Raw genomic sequence first — 21663 nt, 5'->3', positions numbered from 1 at the left:
GTTCTACTCTGGCCAAACTAACAAACATGGTGTGATTTATGATTCCAGATTTGAATGAGGCAAAAGTGAAAAAGCTGACTGAATTTAAAAGTTTAAGACATCAGGATATCATTCATTTTGATTCTTCAGAGAAAATAGTAAAACAATCTAAGAGTAAAAAAAAATCAGCCTCAATGGAAATATATAACACACTAAGGATTCACATAATTAAACTCCACACAGACACGCATGGTCATTCAAAGCGCTTGCTTGTGGCATTTACATTTTTTTATGCCACAATAAGCAGCTATTTGAAAGTCCTCAAACATTTCTTAGGTACTTTTTTGTTGTTTTAGTTGTTGACCCCTTTTGCATACCATATATTAATACATAATACAAAACTTTGTTGACCATTAAAGTAATGATCATTATAGTGAAGCCATCGAAGGTGTTCATGACATAACAATGAAGCTTTTAGCCCTTCTGAGAAACAGGAATTTGTTGTGAAAGACCCTCAGATATATTTCCAAAACATTTTAATTCAGTCAGTGCTTTCACTTTTCGCTCATTCATTTTTAACATTGTACAGATAAATCCAAGAAGGGTCATATTTGTCATTACCTTGTTATTTTAACTTTAAGCATAGGGTTGATATTTATTTATATCATAGCATGTTTAGACCATATGTAGCAGTGCTTTTTTTGTGGAGAATTTTTTTTTAATTAAGAATCTTTATATTTGAATGCATGCATGTGAAAAAGAGTAACATTGATTTAAATACTAAAGTCTGGTTGAAGTTATGAAGACTACCAACACAAGCAATAATGAATGGAACAGAATGTATGCCACAAAAGATACATTATAGGCTGCAGTCATCAAGAGTTTTAAAGACTTTCAAACAAAAACATTACCTCATAAAAAAATGAATGGGTGTTGCAGACACCTCCATTTTTATAACAAAAAATTCTATTTTTTGTCTCGTTTGGTAGGCTACAAATTCTTACTGAAGTCTATGACAAATGTGTAAGATCAAAGGTACTAAACTAAAGTAAAGAAAAACTACCTAAAAGCGTAATCTAATAGATTACATTACTAACTACATTTTCCGTGTATATTGTATTTATTTATTTTTAAAGGAACGGTTTAAACAAAATCTAAAACAAACAAACAAAAAATACTCCCTCCAGTTTCCCATAATCCTCCTCTCCTCAGTACTTCGGAAAGCTGTATGTGCAGTTTGCGCTGTCTCGCCAGCATCATGACGGCGGCTAAGGGGAAGACCGCTTTGCAAGACTTTTGCATGTGATTAGGAGTTTATCCCCAACAGTCTGTGAAACTGGACTTGACGCATTATTCATATTCGGGTAAAATTTCTGTTTGTATTTGTTTACGGGTCAATCAGCAGCAGTTTTAGCGGGGTCGTTATCGAGCCTTGTGCTATCAATGTAGGCCGCGCGGCATTAACGTTATATGCGCGGCATTCTGCAAATGAATGACTGCTTAAAACACGAAAATTATTATAAAACACATTTTTAGTGAAACCACGCACGCCTTAATGCACCTTATAGAGAGAGGCAGGCAGTCGCATTTGCAAAAATGTGACTATTGTGCTTGTGCTAGTGTTGACAATGAACGGGGCTCCCACGGTCACTGGAAAACAGGAACTATCAAATAATTTTACAATAGTGATTTTCTTTATTTCAGACAGAAAAAAAGTCATGGAACTTTGTTGTCGTTTTGGAGACGTTTGTTCACAAATAAGTAGATTACAATTGTGTAAATCTCGTAATATTATGGATTGGTAACGTTACCTGATATAAATATTCCTCAGCAATCTTTGTACAGTAGCGTTAGTTTAAAAAAGGACACGCAGAAATCATGAACGACTGGAAAAGTTATGGACATTCATTGTCTGGTCAAAAAGTGTGGAAACCCACTCATTGAAGTACATAAGACAAAACAAATGAATTATATTGTGAACAATAAATCCCAAAAGCTAGATCTGAAACTGAAAATTGAGCTATTTAACACTGCTAAGGCTCTGATCTCTAGTTAGACTAAAGCTATATTATGATATTTTTGCTGCAATGTTTCAAATCAACACTCCCCTTCCAATGTCACAACACAGGAACACTCCTGTTGCATCTAGAATTCCGAGTTTTCCACTTGAAAAAAATATGCTTTCAATTGGTCGTTCATGTACTCGGAAGTTGCCATATCCAAATTTCAGACTCCACTTGAATGGCACAATAGTTTGATATGTATGTGACCTTAGAATTAATGTAATGTAATTCATCCGGTGTTGTAGTTGAGAACAAGAGTCAAGACCAAACCCAGAAGAGAGTTGAGTTTGAGCCAAGACATAGTCCACATGCCTCCAAGTACATGATATGAATCATCAGGCCATGTTTTCTTGCCTAGGTCATTGGTTATGAACTCTGGAGCATGTGGACTCTGTCTTGAATTAAACTTATCGTCTTCAATCTCTGTCTTGACAAGACCTCAACCCTCTTCTGGTCTTATTCTTGACTCGAACTTGACCATCTTCTGGTCTCTGTGACTTGACTCGGTGAGCTGGTCTTAACTACAACACTGCATTCAGCTTAAAAATGCTGGTGCCTTTTATTTGCCATTTTTCTAATGCAGCCCTGCAGAATGTCCAAGATCAGGCGGAAGGTTACAGTGGAGAATTCAAAGACCATATCGGACAGCAGCAGTAGCACGACCACGACCACCCCCTCCCGCAGGCCCAGCGTGTTTGAGAGACTCGGGCCCAGCACGGCCAGTAATGCAGCAGAGGTAGGGATACTCATCACCCACTACTGAGCAATGGAAACTTGGTGAGCTGCCTACCTAGAAAGTATTTCCAGTGTCTAGGTAGTAGCTCGCTGGGTTTAAAATATTTTAGGTGCCCTTGTAAAGTGTATAAATGCAACAGACTGTCCCACATTTGTCTTCTTTTGCAGACTCATTGTAGAAACTGGCTAAAGACTGGGAACTGCAGTTACGGTAACACGTGTCGGTACACACATGGAACCCCATCCCGAGGAAAAGGCTTCTCTGGAACGTTCAGCAGGTGAGATTCCATTGAAGAGATGTTGTTTCGTAATTGTACCTGCTCAAATTCTTGGCCGAATGCTTGACTTTCTGCATGTGTGTTGTCTGCAGGTCAGCCGAGAGGCCCCCTGGGGATCTCAGGGAGAGGATGAAGAATAAGAGACAGGATGTAGATGGTGACACACAGAAAAGAGACGCAGACGAACCCACTTCACCTAAAACCAGAGTAGGCTGCTCTAACAGCTAACATTTGCTTGGAGAATTTGCCATTGTTGGTTGATTGTTTTTGGTGAGTTCTTTGACATTTTGTGTTTCTCATTAGCAGCGAGATTCATCCCGAGGCAGACACAGGGAGAAAGAGGATATTAAAATCACAAAGGAACGCACTCCTGCTAGTGAGGAGGAGACAGCAGATTGGGAAGCCAGTCGTGAAGGTGAAGATTCTCCAAAATGCCCACAAAGTTGATGTATCTGATTAGAAGACATTTAAAGGGATAGTTCACCCAAAAACTCACCCTTGTGTCATTCCAAACCCAGAATACATTTTTCATCTTTGAAACACGTTTTAAATGCTATTAAAATGTAATTTTAATTTACACTCTATTTATCTTCTGAAGAGACTTGATCGCTTTATATGAACAGATTTAATTTAGGCTTTTATTCGCATATACACATGGATTGATGCACATAAATAGATCACATTAAATATGTTAAGTAGAGCTGCACGATTCTTGAGAATCACTTTTTTTGTTTCAAACAGAGATCACGATTCTCCCACAATTCTGAACAGACGACTAAAATAAAAAAATAAAAAAATTACCGTACTTGGAAAAAAATACTATTGAAATTTTTTTTATAGTAATAATTCAGATCCAATGAATGACTCACTCACTTCACTAACAAATTTTTTGAATTAATGATTACATGACAAGTACATTTTCTCAAAAATTTTTAAATTGTCCCTTGTCGTCACTTTCTGATATAACAATGTAATAATACAATGTTTATTTGAAGCATCATATTAGTTTCAATAGGTAATTTAAAATTATTTTGGTCGCTACTGTAGACTTCAGTGTTTATATCTGAGCTATATACTTTTATCTCAGTACTTCTGTTAAAATGTAATCATTATAATATAGAAATAATGATACTGTGTGATTGAAAAGACTTTTAAGCTGTTTCATTCCTTTACATGGATACCTATACATATTTGCCAAAGGTTTAATAGACATAGCCGAGTCAATCGTGTAGGTGTTTTGAGATCGCAACCTTTTTACAATTGTGCAGCTCTAATGATAAACTAAACTGTACTTGCTTGACGCATGAGAACAAAACCTCATTGTTTCTTGCATGTCAAGCAAGCACGTTAAAGCTTCCATTTTTGATGTGCTCTATGTATGTGCTTTGATCAATTTTTATATGTGAATAAAAGACTAAATTAAAAAATGTCTTCAATTGTGTTTTGAAGATGAACAACATGTTTGGAACAACATGAGAGTAAATAACAGAATTGTCATTTTGGGTGAACTTGATGGATGATTGATGAAGGGGTTTTGATTGCAGTACAGTCTTTCCTCTCATCACAGGTAATGCTTCGTTGTCTCCTTGACATTTTTTCCCAGCAGTTATATTTGTCATTAATTTTTCTAGATTCCGATAACGGTGACTACGATTACGAGTTATCTCTTGAAATGAAGAGACAGAAGATTCAACGTGAGCTGATGAAGCTGGAACAGGAAAACATGGACAAACGAGAGGAGATCATCATCAAGAAAGAGGTATATTAGATTGGGTTTCAGGGAACTCGTGAATTTAAGACTTTTTAAGGCCATAAAAACTCTTCAATATCTTAAATGGTATTAGACTTTTTCTTAATTAATCACTGAATTAAACAATTCTATTGTATTTTAAGTGTGTTTTAAATTTTAAAAAATGAAGAGATAAGAAAGTATCATGAATTGATGACAACTCTTTATTTATTGGCAAGCAACATGTGAAACATATTCCATTCCCTCTCTTGGCCCTCCTGTTACCCTCAAATGTACCAAAATGTTTTACTCACTGGGGTCAATTGGAACCCAGCAATTTAAACCCACATAATATGTTTTTTTTTGTGTGTGTCAGGTACAAGTAAAAACGTGGAGCTGTTTTTTTTTTATATGAATGTTTATCTGAAGGGAACTGACTGTCTTCAGAAAAGATTTGATGGCATATTCTTTTAATATTGCCTCCATATAATGCTTAATAAAGGAGGAATTATATATATATAGAGTATATTTTGTCAATCTACACTGTAAACTGTAAAGTTGTTTAAATAATGTTTTTTGCAATCATTTTACTGATTAATATGTTACCATAGACATTTTACTGAATTAATTCCAAACTTGAAAGAAGGTTAATTTGAGTTAACCTGAATTTATCAATACAGATAGTAATGACATGCATATTCTCAACAGGAACCAGTCTCCAAAACCAGGACCAGTAGTTCTTCTAAGGACAGGGTAAGTTATTTGAACACAGACAAAAATAAAGAGTCTAAATTAATGTTAATTTTAGTATTAATTAGCCTTTTATTACAGACTGTTATTTCTTGATCTGTCTTAGGCTTCTCCTGAGCGCGCCAGTTCTAAGGGTTCACCCTCGTCCCGTAAATCCAGCGGCTCGCCCAAACACAGAGCAGGGAAAGGTGGGAACTCCGGCAAGAAAGAGAAAAAGTCTTCCACCTCCTCAATCATCTCCTCTCCAGTGTCTGACCAGAACAGGATAGAGGAGACAGACAGCAGGTTAGGAAAATGATCTGCATTTAGTTGAACTTAAACAGATTTGTATCAATTTAAATACTTGACTGCTATTTACTTTTTTGACCAGGTCATCTAAGAGTGGCCATGGAAAAAGAAAAGGGCCACGGACGCCCAGTCCTCCTCCACCTGTCCCTGTGGACAACCCAGTAATTGGGAAGAAACACAAAAATAAACACAAAAACAAGGAGAAATGTGAGGACAAACCTAAAGAAGGTAAAGAAAGAGGACGAGATGTGGAGAAACACAAAGAGAAAAAAGAAAAGCGCAGGTATGGTCACCTTAAAAAGAAACCACAAAACATAAAGTTTCATACATTGTAGTATTGTTAAAAGTGATACTGAAATTGTAAAAATGTGATTTATACCAGTCTTTTTGCAGTATCAGCAGGATTGCATCTATTTTGTATTTTGATAAATGGCTGCTTTGAAACCTTCTGCATATTTGTGTTTTTACTCTTGAGTGTATTTATATTTACAATGTTTCTGCAGTGTTGACAATTTAAAGACAATCAAAGATATGTCCGTTGAGGTCAAGGGAGTGTGTTCCCAATAGTGCTTGCTATGGTACCAAAATTGGAACAGATAATCATGCAATACTACTGCGTTTGGTACTGACTAACTGAGATAATGGTATCGTGACCTCACTAATAGATTGTCATAAGCCGCTTTTCCACTGTCGGGCCAGTGCAAGTCAGGGCTAACAATGTGTCGGGCAGTGCCAATAACCTTGGACCTCGAGGTGAGGTGGGAAAAAATCAGGCTGCGTTTCCACTGTCGGGCCAGTAGCCCTGCAGCGCTACCCTAAAACCTGTCCTTAACACATTTTCAGAGAACAACATCACACAGCTAGTTGACTGAAACTACATATAAAGAGAACACATGCTTATTCAGTTGCTCCTGCTTCCATTTATTTGTCACATGATCGCACAAATCAACTCCATTAAGGCTTTTAAGTCCAAAGACTTACACATTTAGAAAAATATTGATAGAATTACACGTTTGTCAAATTTCTTTTGAAAGAATGAACATTTCTATTAATTTTCCACCATTATGCGACCTGAGGATGTTTGAGAGATCTCTCCTGTCTCACTATACTGTAATCCTTTTAGCCAGAGCAACAGAGGGAGCTCACTGACAGAAAACAGGGGTTATATGAGTTAACTGGTTAAGCTCCAGTTTGTCCGCTTTTGACCAAGGTATTCAGCGACCAAAAAACCCTGGCAGTTGTCCCTGAGGAAGCCCAAAGGAGGCCCGGTTAAGCCCCGGAAGTACCAAGTGGAAATGCAACTGGCTCTGTTACGCACTAGCACGCTCGCTTTTGGCCCAGCAGTGAAAATGCAGCTATTATGTGTTGTATTTGCTCATTTCAATGGTGCTGGGCCAGATTCAATTGATAGTATCTGCTTTATCGGTGTGTGAAAACAAATCAAATATAATTTAGTTTGAATATTATAAAACAATTTATAAATCTTTGACCTTTCCTTTATTACAGGGACCGATCAGATAGTTCCCATAAAGCCAAACGTTCAATAACATCCGAGGAACGTTCTGGAAGCCTTTCCACACCCTCCAGGGAAGTGTCTCCCCCAACCAGAAGGAAGTCATCATCGCCCAAACCCACCTCCCAAAAACAAGCCTCGCAGCAGAGGTGAGAAGAGCTGCACTTAAATAGTTGTTAATCCAGTGTCACTTCTGACATATCTTTGAGATATCAATGAGCCTTTCAGTATTTTGATCAGTTAAGTGTTAAAATCAATCAAATCCTAAACAAAATTGTTAGTTTCTAATTCTCTAATATAATTATTTGAAATAAATTTTGGTCAAAAGTGATGGTAAAGTCCTTTTACGTTGTTACAAAAAACCTTTCTATTCATCAAATATTAGTATGATTTCTGAAGGTTCATGCGTGACACATCTGATTGGGGTAATGGGTCTTTAGGCCTTGACACACCAAGCCGATGGGCCATTGGTAAGCGTCTGTCAGATCAGTTTTTGGGGTGTCGGAGCCTGCCGGTGGTGTTTTGGTCAATTGATCATGTTGAGTCAGTGTGAGGCAGTCCGTGTCGTGAGACCGATCACTCTGATTGGCTGTTCAGCTTTGCAAACCAGTGCACAAGTAGAATAGCGAAAGTGAAGAGTGCACACACAGAAGGCTATTCTAATTTTACACATTAATCTTTCCTGAGCATTCCAATACGCAAACACTTTCATAACGGCATGACTGTCTGAAATGAAGAAAGTGATCGACATGATTCATACTCAAAATGGTAAGCCAGAGCTTCTTTGTTTACGGTTTGTATAGCTGCAGTCCTAGTTTTGTTTTCCCTTTTTGAATAATGAATATAGACTACTCAGGGTGGCCGTGGGTTCTTAAAAAGTCTTAAATTCAGATTCGATGGGTCACACTTAAATATTTCTGGTCACATTACCACTAAAATTTCTCCAGTCTGACACCCTATGTCCGTCAAATAACCAGTGAAGCATCGATTCGCAAAAATGTTTCAGATTTTATTACATAAACAGCGATTGATAATGTATATCTGGTAGCGCTGTTGAGACTCGCGCTGCCTGTCTCTGTGAGAGATTTTATAGTGAGAAATCAAAACAAATGAGCATAACAGCACATAAAAAATAAATAAACTCACAGAAGACACATACTGAGGTAAAAATTTAGTGTTTTTTTTATTTATAAAAGTAGTAGTTAATATTAAATTACTTCAATTACTTGGGTTAAACATTAAATATTACATATACGTATGTAATATAATGTGAATTTCCATCACAGATTTGGTCTTAAATTTCATTCAAAGTGGCATTAAAAAGGTCTTCAAAAGTCTTAAATTTAAATTGTTTATATCTGCCGACACCCTGCTTCTACCACTTGCTGCTATAGACCGTTATTTCCTCTAACACAGGCACAGAATGTTCATGCTAGTTGGCTGTTGTCTTCTGTGCGTTCAAGCTCAATGTTTTGGTGCAGACGGGAGGTGACAGGACAGTCGGCTTTTGTCACTGCTAGTTCTTTGATGTTGGTTTGGAGTGTCACGGCCTTAAGTCCCTACAAGCTGACAGATATGAGTGGAATATCCTGACGTTTAAAGGATTAGTTCACTTTTAAAAAAAACTTTTGCTGATAATTTACTCACCCCCATGTCATCCAAGATGTCCATGTCTTTATTTCTTCAGTTGAAAAGTAATTAAGGTTTTTGATGAAAACATTCTAGGGTTTTTCTCCATATAATGGACTTCAAACGGTCCAAATGACAGTTTCAGTGCAGCTTCAAATGGCTTTAAACGATACCAGACGATGCATAAGGGTCTTATCTTGCGAAATGATCGTTCATTTCAAAAATAAATAAAAAAGTTTAAGTTGTATAAGCACAAATGCTCGCCTTGCTCTGTTCTGTGATGAGTGACTCTCCTGTTCGAACTCGTTCATCAAAATGAACAAATCTTTTTTCGAGTCATTTCGTTCGTTGAATTAACGAAATGACTCGAAAAAAGACTCGTTCAAAATTAACAAATCTTTTTTCTCGAAAAAAGATTTGTTCATTTTGATGAACGAGTTCGAACAGGAGAATAACGAACGTGCATCACAGAAGACCCTTATGCATCGTCTGATGTCGTTTAAAGCCATTTGAAGCTGCACTGAAACTGTCATTTGGACCTTGGACCGTTTGGTACCCCATGAAGTCCATTATATGGAGAAAAATCCTAGAATGTTTTCATCAAAAACCTTAATTTCTTTTCGACTGAAGAAAGAAAGACATGGACATCTTGGAAATTATCAGCAAAAGTTTTTTAAAAAGTGAACTAATCCTTTAACTTGCATCACTATTTTGTTTTAGAGATATTGTGGGTACAGCTATCAATTTCATCTTATGCGTTTCCTCTCTTAGGTCTAGAACTCCACCCCGTCACCGCCGCAGCCCCTCCCCTCTGTCTCGACAACACCACTCTCCCTCTTCACACTCTGGCTCCTCAGCCCAGAGACACTCCCCATCCCCTCGCCACAGACGGGGTTCTGTCTCTCCTCTTTACCGAGACCTCCCTCCTCCATCCTCATCCTCACCCCCTCCCGCTCAGTCTTCACGTCGCTCCCGCTCTCCACTCACCCCCCAGAGAGACCCCTCACCAACACCCGCCCATCGCAGGTCCAGCCCCAGTGCCAGTCACCGCTCGCAGGGCAGGGAGAGGGGGAGAGCAGAGCGAGACAGAAGTCCAGCACTGCAGGAGAGGAGGCATGAGCGCAGAGATGGTGAGAGACACATATTTCTATATTACACAGTCATTAGAGAGTATTTGGCTTTTGATGTTAATGACTTGCAAACAAATGAGCCAATTTTTTTTTAATGAGTCCATCCATAAAGTCAGTGACTTGTTAGAGCCTCAGCTGACTGAACTGACTTCATTGAAACAAGACACACAATCAAAATCAACTGGGAACCACATAACAACACATATGACACATGCATGATTCTATTTATTGACTGGTTCCTATGACAGAATTCAAATAAAAATACACTACCGTTCAAAAGTTTGGGATTTGTAAGATTTTTAAAAATGTTTTTGAAAAGTCTATTATGCTTACCAAGGCTGCATTTATTTGATGTAAAAAAATATTATTACAATTAAAAATACCTGTTTGTATTTCAATTAGGGATGTGCACGAATATCCGATCTGTAATTATTATTCGAACATTATTATTTTTTCTTTAATTTTTTTTCACAGTTATAATTAAATGCACTGGGTGGCGCTGTGGAGTGTGTTTAACAAGTGTAATAAACACGATAATCATGCTGACTCGAGTGTATATGTACGTTCTGTAAGATGACTGGCGCAGTCTGCTTTATTAGAGGTTTTTTTCGTTCGCGCTGCTTGAGCTATTGTTAAAGGATTAGTTCACCTCAAAATGAAAATGTCCTAATAATTTACTCACCCCAATGCCATCCAAGATATACATGTCTTTCTTTCCTCAGTGGAAGAGAAAATAGGTTTCCTCAAAAAAACTATTTTTTGAGGAAAACATTTCTGGATTTTTCTTCGAATAATGGACTTCAATGACAACCACTGTTTTGAAGTCCAAATCAATGCAGTTTCAACGGTCTTTGAAGTGCTTGAAACGGCTGTGCACAATCACAGCTGATGAAGAGAGTCTTATCTTGGGAAACGATAGGTCAATAAAAAAAAATATATATATATACTGTGTATATATATATACATATACACTTTTTAACTACAATTGTTCGGATTGAGCTGATCTGCAACGCGCCTGGAACTACGTCATCATGTTGAAAGGTCAGGCTCGATATCGCGGACTCTGTATAAAAAATGACCTATCGTTTCGCGAGATAAGACTCTCCTCCTGCGATCATGCACAGTCCGTTGAAGCACTTCAAAGACCTTTGAAACTGCATTGATTTGGACTTCAAAACGCTGGTTGTCATTGAAATCCATTATTTGAAGAAAAATCCAGAAATGTTTTCCTCAAAAAAACTATTTTCTCTTCCACTGAGGAAAGAAAGACATGGATATCTTGGAGGACATCGGGGTGAGTAAATTATTAGGAAATTTTCATTTTAAGGTGAACTAATCCTTTAAATGTTTTCAATTAAAAGAAAACCTTAAGATATATTGTAAGCTTGTCTATATTGCCTAATGTAAGCTTGTACAGAAATGGTGACAAAATAACCGAATATTTGTATACAATCTTTTTGAAAAATGCTCATCCCTAATTTTAATATTTTTTAAAATGTATTTATTCCTGTAATGGTAAAGCTTAATTTTCAGCAGCCATTACTCCAGTCTTCAGTGTCACGCGATCCTTCAGACATCATTCTAATATGCTGATTTTATTCTCAATAAACATTTCTTCTCATTATCTATCTTGAAAATAGTTGTGGCTTAAAGACCAAACTATATGCATGTTTTGTAAGATTCCCCTAACTGTTAAACATATTTTATTTGATTGTCCTGGACTTAATACAAGTAGAATGCTTTTTTATGAAGTTACCTCACTTAAGGTCTTATTTAGTAAGATTATGCCTGAAAAGGTTTTGGATTTTTTATCATATGTTAATTAAAAAAAATCTTGTATAATATGACTTGCTGCTTTTGTTTGTTTGGTTTTTATTGTATTTATATGATATTTGTATTTTTGTAATTTAATTTTTGCCATGAAAATAGCCTTGGATGCTGACATGGCACTAAATAAAACAGTTGTGCTGCTTAATATTTTTTTGGAAACGGTGATACACGTGATGTACTCCGTTGCTGACTTAATTTCCTTTCTGCCCATAGAGAGCCGAGGGAAACGTGAGAAAGACGGCAGCCGTGATGAGCGAGACTATGATATCGAGCAGAGTTCTTCCCGAGATGAGCGTGATTGCAGGGACAGCCGAGACCGCCGCAGTGAACGGGATAGACGAGATGTCCGGGAAGAGCGGCAGCACCGCGGGGAGGTCAAAGACACTCGGGATGCCCGTGCAGCAGAAACGCGTGACCGTTCAGGACGGGAATCCCTGGAGCGTAGGGAAAGGGACCGAGAAAGAGAGAGGGAAAGAGAGAGAGAAAGAAATGAACCCCATAGAAAGAAGGAAACAACAACCCAAGAGGAAAGGAATTATGGAAGAGGACATGGAAGGGAGGAAATAAGAAATGAGAGCAGAGTGGACAATAGGAACGAATCCCGAGCTGAAAGAACAGGAAGAGGGAGGGGCCGTGGATCAGACGCCACAGAGAAAGGTGAGAAGATCCTTGCCTTTTGTGGGCCAACTACCTCACATTCCTTGTCAGCTTCATCCAAAAAACTGAGACGATATTTGAATTTCGCTACATGGTTATTGTGGCCAAAATAATTCACGATAACAATATTATTGTGATATCTATAGAAATTTTGAAATGAATGAATAATGATATCAGTTGGGGCTAGGGTTGGGAATCTTAAGAAGTTTTCCGGTTCCGCCAAACGATTCCGGTTCCGGTTCCCATTCAATAAATATTATTAAAACAACTAATAAAAAAATAGTAGTAAGGGGAAAATGTACAATCCTTTTTGTGTTTATTTCTTAATACTTTTCATTAAATGTAACAATAATTAGCTACTTTTTAAGGAGTAATGGAATAAAATGAGAACTTGAAAAAATTATGTAAAATATTCAGGCAGAGGATGTGATGAATTTTGTGTTTCAGGTACATCTCGTGGTGGTAGAGCATCACAGACTGACGCTAGCAGTGCTAGTGGGCATGACAGCTGGGAGTCCCGCAGCAGTGGTCTGAGAGAGAGGAGCTCAGAGAGGAACACTGATCGTGATCGCTATGAAAACGACAGGCCGAGAGGAGAACAGCCCAGAGATGAACGGCGGGGAGGACATGCAGAGAGAGATCGCCGTGACAACAGAGAAAGAGGTGACTGATAAGCAAGACAAGTTCTTATTATTGGCAGATACCAACTTCTCTGGCCCTGCTATTGGAGAAAGCGTAAAGCCCCCGATATACTTCAAGCGAAATCGAAGAACAAACTGGTGCGATGTCAATTAGAACAAAATCAGGCCAAGTTTGTTTTGTGTTCGTTTCAGCAGTTTGAAACAGTCTAGCTGTAAATGCCTTCGAAATACCATTGGTTTTTGGCGATTATGTAATAGGTGGATGTGCTCTGAGGCTCCGCCTTCTTTGACGTGGAAATCTTCTCCGGTTAATTTCTTCTGTTCAGTCCCTCGGTCAGATATCCACGATTAAATACATGAACACACTGGAGAGCCGCTTTATAGTAGAAATTGAAGTTGACACTTACACTGTTTTTGAATACCATAAAAGCCTTAAAAGCTTAATATAAATCAGTCAAATCATGTAACGTGACTGTTGTAAAATGCAGTCTATTGCGGGACATTTTTTATAAATAAAGTTAATAAAAGTGCATTAAACTGCGAAAGAGACTGATCCCCACGCGCTTTCTGTGCACGCGCTGTGAGGTGGAGCAGAACACGGATGAGCAAAGTATACTTGGGGTTCATACTCGCGCCGATACCGATACAGGTTATTTGCATGTGTATGTGCCCGATAACCGATATGCAGAACCGATATTTATTTACTGTTATACTTCTGTTTTTGGCACAATTATTACAACACAAATGAACTGAACAAACCATTTTATTTATAACAATCACTCCCTCCTTGCATACAAAAAAAAACCGTGATATTTATACACAAATAAATAGAGGGGTCTGAGTCCAAAAAATAAAGTGCACTGTTACTAAGTGTCTTTGTTTAAAAATAAAAGCTTTGATAAGGTAAAAAATAAAGCACAAAAACTATTCTAACATATTTGGATATGTTTATTTGTTTTCATAAATGGTAAACTAATCAAATTACAATAAAAACATTTATATTATTACATTATATAATTTATATCTAAATTATACATATCATTTATAAGCATCAGCAGCAACAATGTTAACAATAGGCAAAATAAATGTTAAAAGTCTAATGTTTTCATATGGAAAAAATAATTGACAGGGGAGTCATATCACCTTTGCAGAAATGTAATTCATTTTAAACAGTTTTAGAAGGTTTATGTGCCGTTTAATAGGTTTAAACTAAGAGTGAGGAATAATTCACTGGGTAATATTAATTCACTGCATAATATTAGCTGGAATAGCCTATAACATCAGGAAAGTAACAAACAAAACAGCATATACATCATTGCATTTTCCAACTGGTATGTTATTAATTATTATTAATATTTTTGTCGGTCTAGATCATGAAATGCTTTATGACAAAGTGCTGTTTATCTATGCATTTACACATAACTATAACATTAGGCTATACGTTACTCAACCGCAATCGCGCGTGCAGATAATAAATAATTAATTTCCACAAAGCGGTATATTTAGATGTGTATTAGCGAAATAATTGCTATGTAGTAAATGATAATATAATCTAGGGTGTTTAAACAAGATAATCTTGTCAAAAGTTTCATTCAGTGGCCGTGCTTGAGCATTCCTGATCATCAACCCAGTGAGTGCTCAGCAATATGAACGAACTTTTGTTTCGAGACTAATGGTGAGCAAATACAACAGATAGAGAATTAAATTCAGCGCTTTTATTTTCAACATGCACTCATTCATGTCTGTTTTATTTAATTCATGTAAAGTTACGTCTTTATTGGGGAAGGACATGACGGATTACGCTACGTGGCTCAATGAGTTCGTCTCAATTTTTTAGAACCAAGCTGCATAAATAAACTAGCCTATATCAGGCATTTATGTCTCAAATCTCATTTCTGCATGCATGTCTGTTATGTTAAATAAAGTTGAATAATTAAAGCAAAGCAAATAGAACATATACTTTACCTGTGCACAGAGTTGTTATTGACTGATCTCCTCAGACGCGGGCTGCAATGGCGGAATTCTCAAAAAGGCCACAAGATGGCGCCGTTTATCGGAAAATCCGATATTACAAAACCGATTCCTGATTATGGGAAAATGCTTAAATATCGGGAAAAATATTGGTAAACCGATACATCGGTCGATCACTAATTCATTGTCAACAATTTTTTGTAAATATGTTTGTATTGGCTAACATTTATTCAGCTAATGCGTGTCCTGTTTAAAATGTGCATTGTTCAAATGCAAAGACAGCACTTCTCAAATAAAGCCCTTTTTTTCTGTGAGATTTAGTATCATATTTGGATATTGAAATAATAATTTAAGTAGCCTATCTTAAATGTACAATGTTCCGATGTTAGTGTTTTTTAATTTTTAATTTACTGTTTTCTAGGGGTTTCTTAATTTTAGACTATTGACCAGCACAAATTATATGCAATGCAGTATTAATCATGTTAATGTTGTAGTTATTTCAGCAGTTTCCTTCGTACATTCATTTTTACAAAATTAAGTTAAATTTCATTCTTATGTCATCTTAGAAACATCGCTAGATTGCGGCCTATGTTAACTTTTCCTGTAGCTGAAAAGCTGATAAATTCCTTCGTCGTCTCTCGGATTGACTATTGTAACGCTCTTTTAGCCGGAGTTTCTAAATCTACACTACACAAGCTTCAACGTGTACAAAATTCTGCTGCTAGGATCTTAACTGGGTGCAGAATATGCAACCATATCACTCCGGTTTTGGAATCCTTGCATTGGCTCCCAGTTAGGTTCCGAGTCGATTTTAAGATTATGATGCTTACATATAAGTCCTTGCACGGCCTGGCTCCAAATTATCTATCTGAACTGTTGCTCCCCTACACTCCGAATCGCAGATTGCGCTCCTCACAATCGAGCATGCTGGTGGTTCCTAAAACTCGCTTAAAATCTATGGGTGACAGGGCTTTTTCCTTCTATGCACCTGTCCTTTGGAATTCTCTGCCTCTTGAACTTAGAGAAGCCCAGACTTATGCCACTTTTAAAGGTCAACTTAAGACATACTTTTTTAAACTTGCATTTACCTGTTGATGTGTTTTGCTTTTAACAATTGTTTACTGTGTGTACAGCGCTTTGAGAAGCTGCTTTTAAAGGCGCTTTATAAAATAAAGGATATTATTATTATTATTATCATCTTTCTTTATCATTGTTAGCACTAACGTTACCTCAAACTAATCGGAGTCTCTTCGGAGCTGTCATTTTCTTAAATGAGACGCTGCAACGTTTCAAATGAGCTTCTAACGCTAGACCAACGCCTTTATTTTCAACGCGATCACCTTGTACCCAAACCATTTCGAAACTAAGGAGCCATTTGTCCTCCGATTACATACAAGCTCCTCGGCCCCGCGTTTGCGATTTTAAAAAAGTGACGTGAGGGGAAGTGCGGCGCCGGGGCAGTGTGTGTGTGTGAGCGGGAGGCAGAGAGAGATGCGACAGAGTTGCGAAATTGCAGGCGCGGCTCGAAATGGCTGTTTTTTCAAATAGCGTGGCATATTTTAAACTAATCGGTTAACCGGTTTCAACCGGCTAATGGGGCTCGGTGGTCGGTCAAGAAAATGTTTAGTTTTCGCCATCCCTAGTCTCTATAGAGAGCTGTCATCTGCTCATGTGAATAGTAGTGGCCGTCCTGAGGAGAGCTCAAATGTGGGCTGCTCAAAAATAAGTCAAGGAGAGCTACTGACGGAGCGCGAGCCTAATCCAGTGAAAGGCGGTACAGAGTGCAGCGCCGTCTGTGAAGGAGAGCTGTGTGGGCGCGAAAGACGGCAAACTATGTCTCCATTGCTTTGCGCATGTAGTAATTGAATCTTTATATTTTTTAAAGCACTGAATCGCTGAATCTTAGCATTTTAAAATCGATTATTGACCGAAATCAACGATTCACTATTCAAAAATACACTTTTCAAGATCGTTGCATATGCGTCGTCAGGATTTGTAATCGATGCATCGAGAAAACGAGTGAATCGTTACACCCCTACTATACAGTGTTTAAAAGTTTGAAATTTATTTTGACAACTAATTGTTTAATGCAATACTGTGTTTTAAATTGTGCAAATAGATAAGTCCATAGGCTTGTTCCAGTCTGGATATTCTCGAAAATTTAAAAACTGTCCAAACACACGCTTTATTCATACAGTCTTTTTATTTAAAGGGTTGGTAAAATGCCCTTTTCACAAGATGTAAAATAAATCTCTGATGTCCCCAGAGTGTGTGTGTGAAGTTTTAGCACAAAATACCCCACAGATATTTTTATATAGCATGTTAAAGTTGTCACTTTTTGAGGGTTAGCAAAAACGCACCGTTTTGTGCCTGGCCCTTTAAATGCAAATGAGCTGCCTCAGAGGGCGGGGTTTCAAGAGCTTGTGTGTAGCAGCTGCGATTACCTCACGCAGACACTCTAAGGGCGTTTTCACACCTGAAAGTCCGCACCAAGGTCCGAACCAAAGTTCACGCTTTGATACATTTTATACTTTCAGAAAGTTTTGGTTTGGTTCACACTGCAATTATGCGAGCGCACTAAAGAACTTTACGTGACATACTTGCGTCCCGTCGTCATCATCTATGTGGGCAGCGTGTTGTCAATTCGGCAGGTAACTTTGACAACATGAATGAACAGACGCATATCGTTGCAACTGTATTGTTATTTTTATACTATAACTATACACAAGGCTAGTTCAAATTCGCCAAATGAACGTCCTCGTCATGCGAACATTTTATCGTCGCCGGCAGGAAAAGAGGGGAAATGGTCTGATGTCATCAGACCATGATACTTTAATTAAAAACCTCGTCTCCTCCTCTCCCCATGTGCTACCACGGCTCATTTTTCCTGCCACCTTCTGTTTTTTCGGCTATGCGGGAACCAACGGAACTTCCTGTAAAAGGTCTGAAAGTCCGAAACCATACAGAAATGCTTTCACACTAGAAACGAACCAAACCTTTGTTCAGTTTGATCCGGACCGAGACTACCTCTTTTCGTCGGACCAAATTTCCTTTGTTTGGTCCGGACCATGGTCCGGGGTTGGTTTCACACCTGTAATTTTGATTCGGACCAAACGGAAAGGTCCGTATGTCCGGACCAAACAAGGTAGGTGTAGGGATGCAACGATTAAAGATTTTGGAAGTACGATTATTGTCTGAGAAATAATCACGATTTAACGATTATCACGATTATTATGCATCAATTTATTTCACAACACTATATGTATAATATCACATGAACACTCAACACTAGATTTTCATGTGTTATTTGCCACAACACAGTACAAAATTATAAAATGACAAACGATAATCAATCTCTTCCTTTGGAATTAAAGAGAAGTGCTTTGTAAACATCCAGCATTTTTCTTTTAAAATAACAAATTAAGTCAATGGCTGCAGGGCTCTTTGATTGAAATAGATCACAAAATGATTAAGTGTTTAGTTTGTTCTAAATTTATTTTCAACCTGAGGTAGAAAACTTGATAACATGAAAACAATATCTTGTTGGTATTTGACTTAAAAACAAATAAAGGGATAATAAATCCCAATGAAAATAAGAATAAACAAAGTATTTGGCTCTATTGAATTAAATGTAAGCTAAATATTAACTATGTATTTCTTTTAAAAGAAAACAAATATAGTCCACATGTTATGCACTCCAATATTATTGTACTTATTTTAATACTCTTTTTTTAAATTATTAATCCAAATTTTACATGTGCCTTTAGAAAATCATCTATTATAATCTCATTATTTTGGTTTGTTTGTTTGAAGTTTAAGTAAAAATTATAGAAAGAAACTGAGAACATCTCTCATGTAGTGTTATTAATAACTGAAATGCAGTTAATTGGTAGTCCTAGAAGTCTACACGGCCCTGATCTTATGTTAGTGTTTTACACCGGGCATATTAAAACTACAAAGCCTAACATTTACAGGAGAAAGCAATAGGATATTAAGTTAAATGTTCACTGACTGAAACTCTTGAGAGCACGTCACATTCTGTTTTCCACAGACTTGGGTAACCAAAACATTCCGCTGTTTTTTGGTTGTTGTTTTTTTACGTTGCACTGAAAGCTAAAAGTTGCACGCCACGTTCTCCTTTTTCCAAAGCGCTAGGGCGGTTGCGCTCCGGAGGCGTCTGTCGTTGCTGTGTTGGTTCTTGTCACTTGACCTAAGGTGCGCTTGCGGCATTTTGAAAAGTAGAGATGTTTTTATCTCGATGCGGCGCGCACGCGCTTGGAAAAAACGAGCGCGCCGCTTCCCTTATGAGCGCGCATGCCGCACGCTTACATTTGAAATAACGAACTTGAGCGCGCAAAAGACGCGATCTGTGAACAGGCCCTTAAGGTGTTTTTTCGGTGGAAATAGAGCGTCGCTGCTAGTCCCCCTGCCATAGTGGTTGACGAGCACGGCATTAAGCTGGTGCACCGCTGGTGTAACCTTGTTTTCGTTTGGTGCAAAAGTTCCGTTCCGTGCAGAACACTCGGTGTAGCATAGTCTTTACGATTAATTAACCGTGACGTTTTAAAGCGCGGTTAATTGTGAAATCCGGTAATCGCTGCATCCCTAGGTAGGTGTCAAAGGGCCCTAAAATGACAGAAACTGTTCTGCCTTTAATGTTAAAACAGAGTCAGACAAAGAGCGAGAGACTCAAGAAGAAGTGACAACATATAGAATGTAGTGGCTCTTAATGGTTAGTTGATGAATTGATGTTGTAGAATGTAGTGGCTCTTAATGGTTAGTGTAAGTTTGTCTGTCAAGTGCAAAAAAGCAACACAAAGCACCATAAAGTATTCAGTGTGACTTGCTTGCGATAGTTCACATTTTCTGAAGTTCAATGTAAGGAACAGGACGAAATTTAAATTTCACTTCTGAAAACTTTGAATTAAGTGCATAAGTTTGTGAACTATTCTTTTAAAGCGTAACTCAACCCCTGGTCAGAGCCTGACTCCACCCACTGGCAATTTCTGAAAAAATGCTGGAAAAGTGGGCAGAGCCCTGCGGAAGGGGGGCGTGCACCTGAGACCCGCGTCTCTCTGTAGGCAAGGGCGTGGTGAGCTGGTGCCCTCTTATGACTCACGCAGTGCCACAACATTCAATAGGAAAATTCAACTGCAGTAGCCACCGTTCAACCTGAAGAGGGCAGCACTCAGACTTTTTTTACACCATATATTGTAGAATTAAAACACTTTATACCCAAATGTCAAAAAATGTACTCGAATCACTGAACAGCATTAATAAAGCCATAGTCTTAATGATCATTTACTAAAAAAAGTTGTTTTAGGGTTTAGTTACCATTTAACATCGGAGAGCAACTTTTTGTGGTGTTGATGGAAATTTGTCTTTGTTCAACAGAACAAAGAGCCCCCTCTCCTGGCCGCCAGCAGAGCCGCGGTGAGGACCTTGAACGTGAAGAAAGGAGAGATGATCGAAGGAACGATCGAGGGGATGATAGACGAGACGACCGCACCCGTGACAGAGAGAAGGACAGGGAAAGAGAAAGAGAGAGGGAACGGGAAAGAGAGAAGGAGAGAGAGAGGGAGAAAGAGCGGGAAAGAGAGGCTGAAAGGGAACGTGAGCAAGTCAGGGAGAGGGAGCGGGAGAGAGAGAAGGAAAGAGAACGAGAGAGGGAGAGGGAGGAGAGGGAAAGGGAGCGGGAAAGAGAGAGGGAGGAGCGGGAAAGAGAGCGAGAGGAGCGAGAGAGAGAAAGGGAGCGAGAAAGAAAGGAGAGGGAACGGGAGAGGGAGCTAAGAGAGAGGGAAAGGCAGAGGGAGTGGGAGGAGAGAGAGAAAGGGAGGGAAGAAAGGCGGGACAGAAGAGATGAGCCACGAGACGACCGCTCTGCCCGAGATGCTCATGAAGAGAGAAAGAACACGTAAGTGCTGTAGTGTTATTGGTCACATTTAAGGACAAACTCTGGAATACTTGTATTGAGTAAATATTACTGCATGGCTGCTAAAATGTTTAACACTTCGTTGTTCATAACTACATGCGGGTGGTTCTTTTTAAAATCATTTTATAGTGTCTTTTATCATACTAAGGTAACACCATTTTCTTTCTAATGAAGATTAGCCAATAATTATTCTTCATCTTATTGGCCATATAAAATTAAAATGTTTCTTTATCTACATAAATTAAAAACTAAAGTTCTACAACTGAATTGACATCACATCATTGTGAAAAATGGCCTTTGGAATCAATTAAAGGTGTTGTAAACCATCCATTTAAATGTAAATATACAGGAAATTATCCGTTTAAAATATCCAGTATCAGATATATGCATCCAATATCAACTGATTCCAGTAAATTTAAATATCTCTAACAAAAGCCAGTATATTATATCAAAATATCATGCATTCCTATTAATCATCTTTTAAGTCCAAAACTAATTTGCACCATCTTGAAACTTTAATGTTTGGCTATGTAAATAG

General features: G+C 38.1%; 1 protein-coding gene across 5 annotated transcripts in view; it reads left to right on the top strand.

The window, feature by feature from the left end:
- The first annotated feature begins 1184 nt into the window (after positions 1 to 1184).
- zc3h13 (zinc finger CCCH-type containing 13) overlaps positions 1185 to 21663 on the top strand; it is a 29770-nt gene continuing 9291 nt past the window's right edge. For 4 of the 5 annotated variants that reach the window (XM_077246870.1, XM_077246869.1, XM_077246867.1 and 1 more), the window contains exons 1-14: positions 1185 to 1343; positions 2626 to 2778; positions 2946 to 3055; positions 3148 to 3262; positions 3359 to 3470; positions 4687 to 4814; positions 5493 to 5537; positions 5641 to 5819; positions 5905 to 6105; positions 7329 to 7484; positions 9736 to 10094; positions 12138 to 12581; positions 13029 to 13244; positions 20588 to 21107. In XM_077246870.1, the coding sequence (XP_077102985.1) occupies positions 2635 to 2778; positions 2946 to 3055; positions 3148 to 3262; positions 3359 to 3470; positions 4687 to 4814; positions 5493 to 5537; positions 5641 to 5819; positions 5905 to 6105; positions 7329 to 7484; positions 9736 to 10094; positions 12138 to 12581; positions 13029 to 13244; positions 20588 to 21107 (2729 nt within the window). In that variant the 5' untranslated portion in view covers positions 1185 to 1343; positions 2626 to 2634. The remainder of the gene's footprint in view (positions 1344 to 2625; positions 2779 to 2945; positions 3056 to 3147; positions 3263 to 3358; positions 3471 to 4686; positions 4815 to 5492; positions 5538 to 5640; positions 5820 to 5904; positions 6106 to 7328; positions 7485 to 9735; positions 10095 to 12137; positions 12582 to 13028; positions 13245 to 20587; positions 21108 to 21663) is intronic. The other variant, XM_077246868.1, reaches the window with a different exon arrangement.

Source organism: Siphateles boraxobius, unplaced genomic scaffold (assembly GCF_051911475.1).
Source record: "Siphateles boraxobius isolate OS27281-9 unplaced genomic scaffold, OSU_SipBor_1 29, whole genome shotgun sequence".
NCBI lineage: Eukaryota > Metazoa > Chordata > Actinopteri > Cypriniformes > Leuciscidae > Siphateles > Siphateles boraxobius.
Note: the sequence above shows the minus strand (reverse complement) of the source record. Positions and strands in the feature narration are given on the sequence as shown.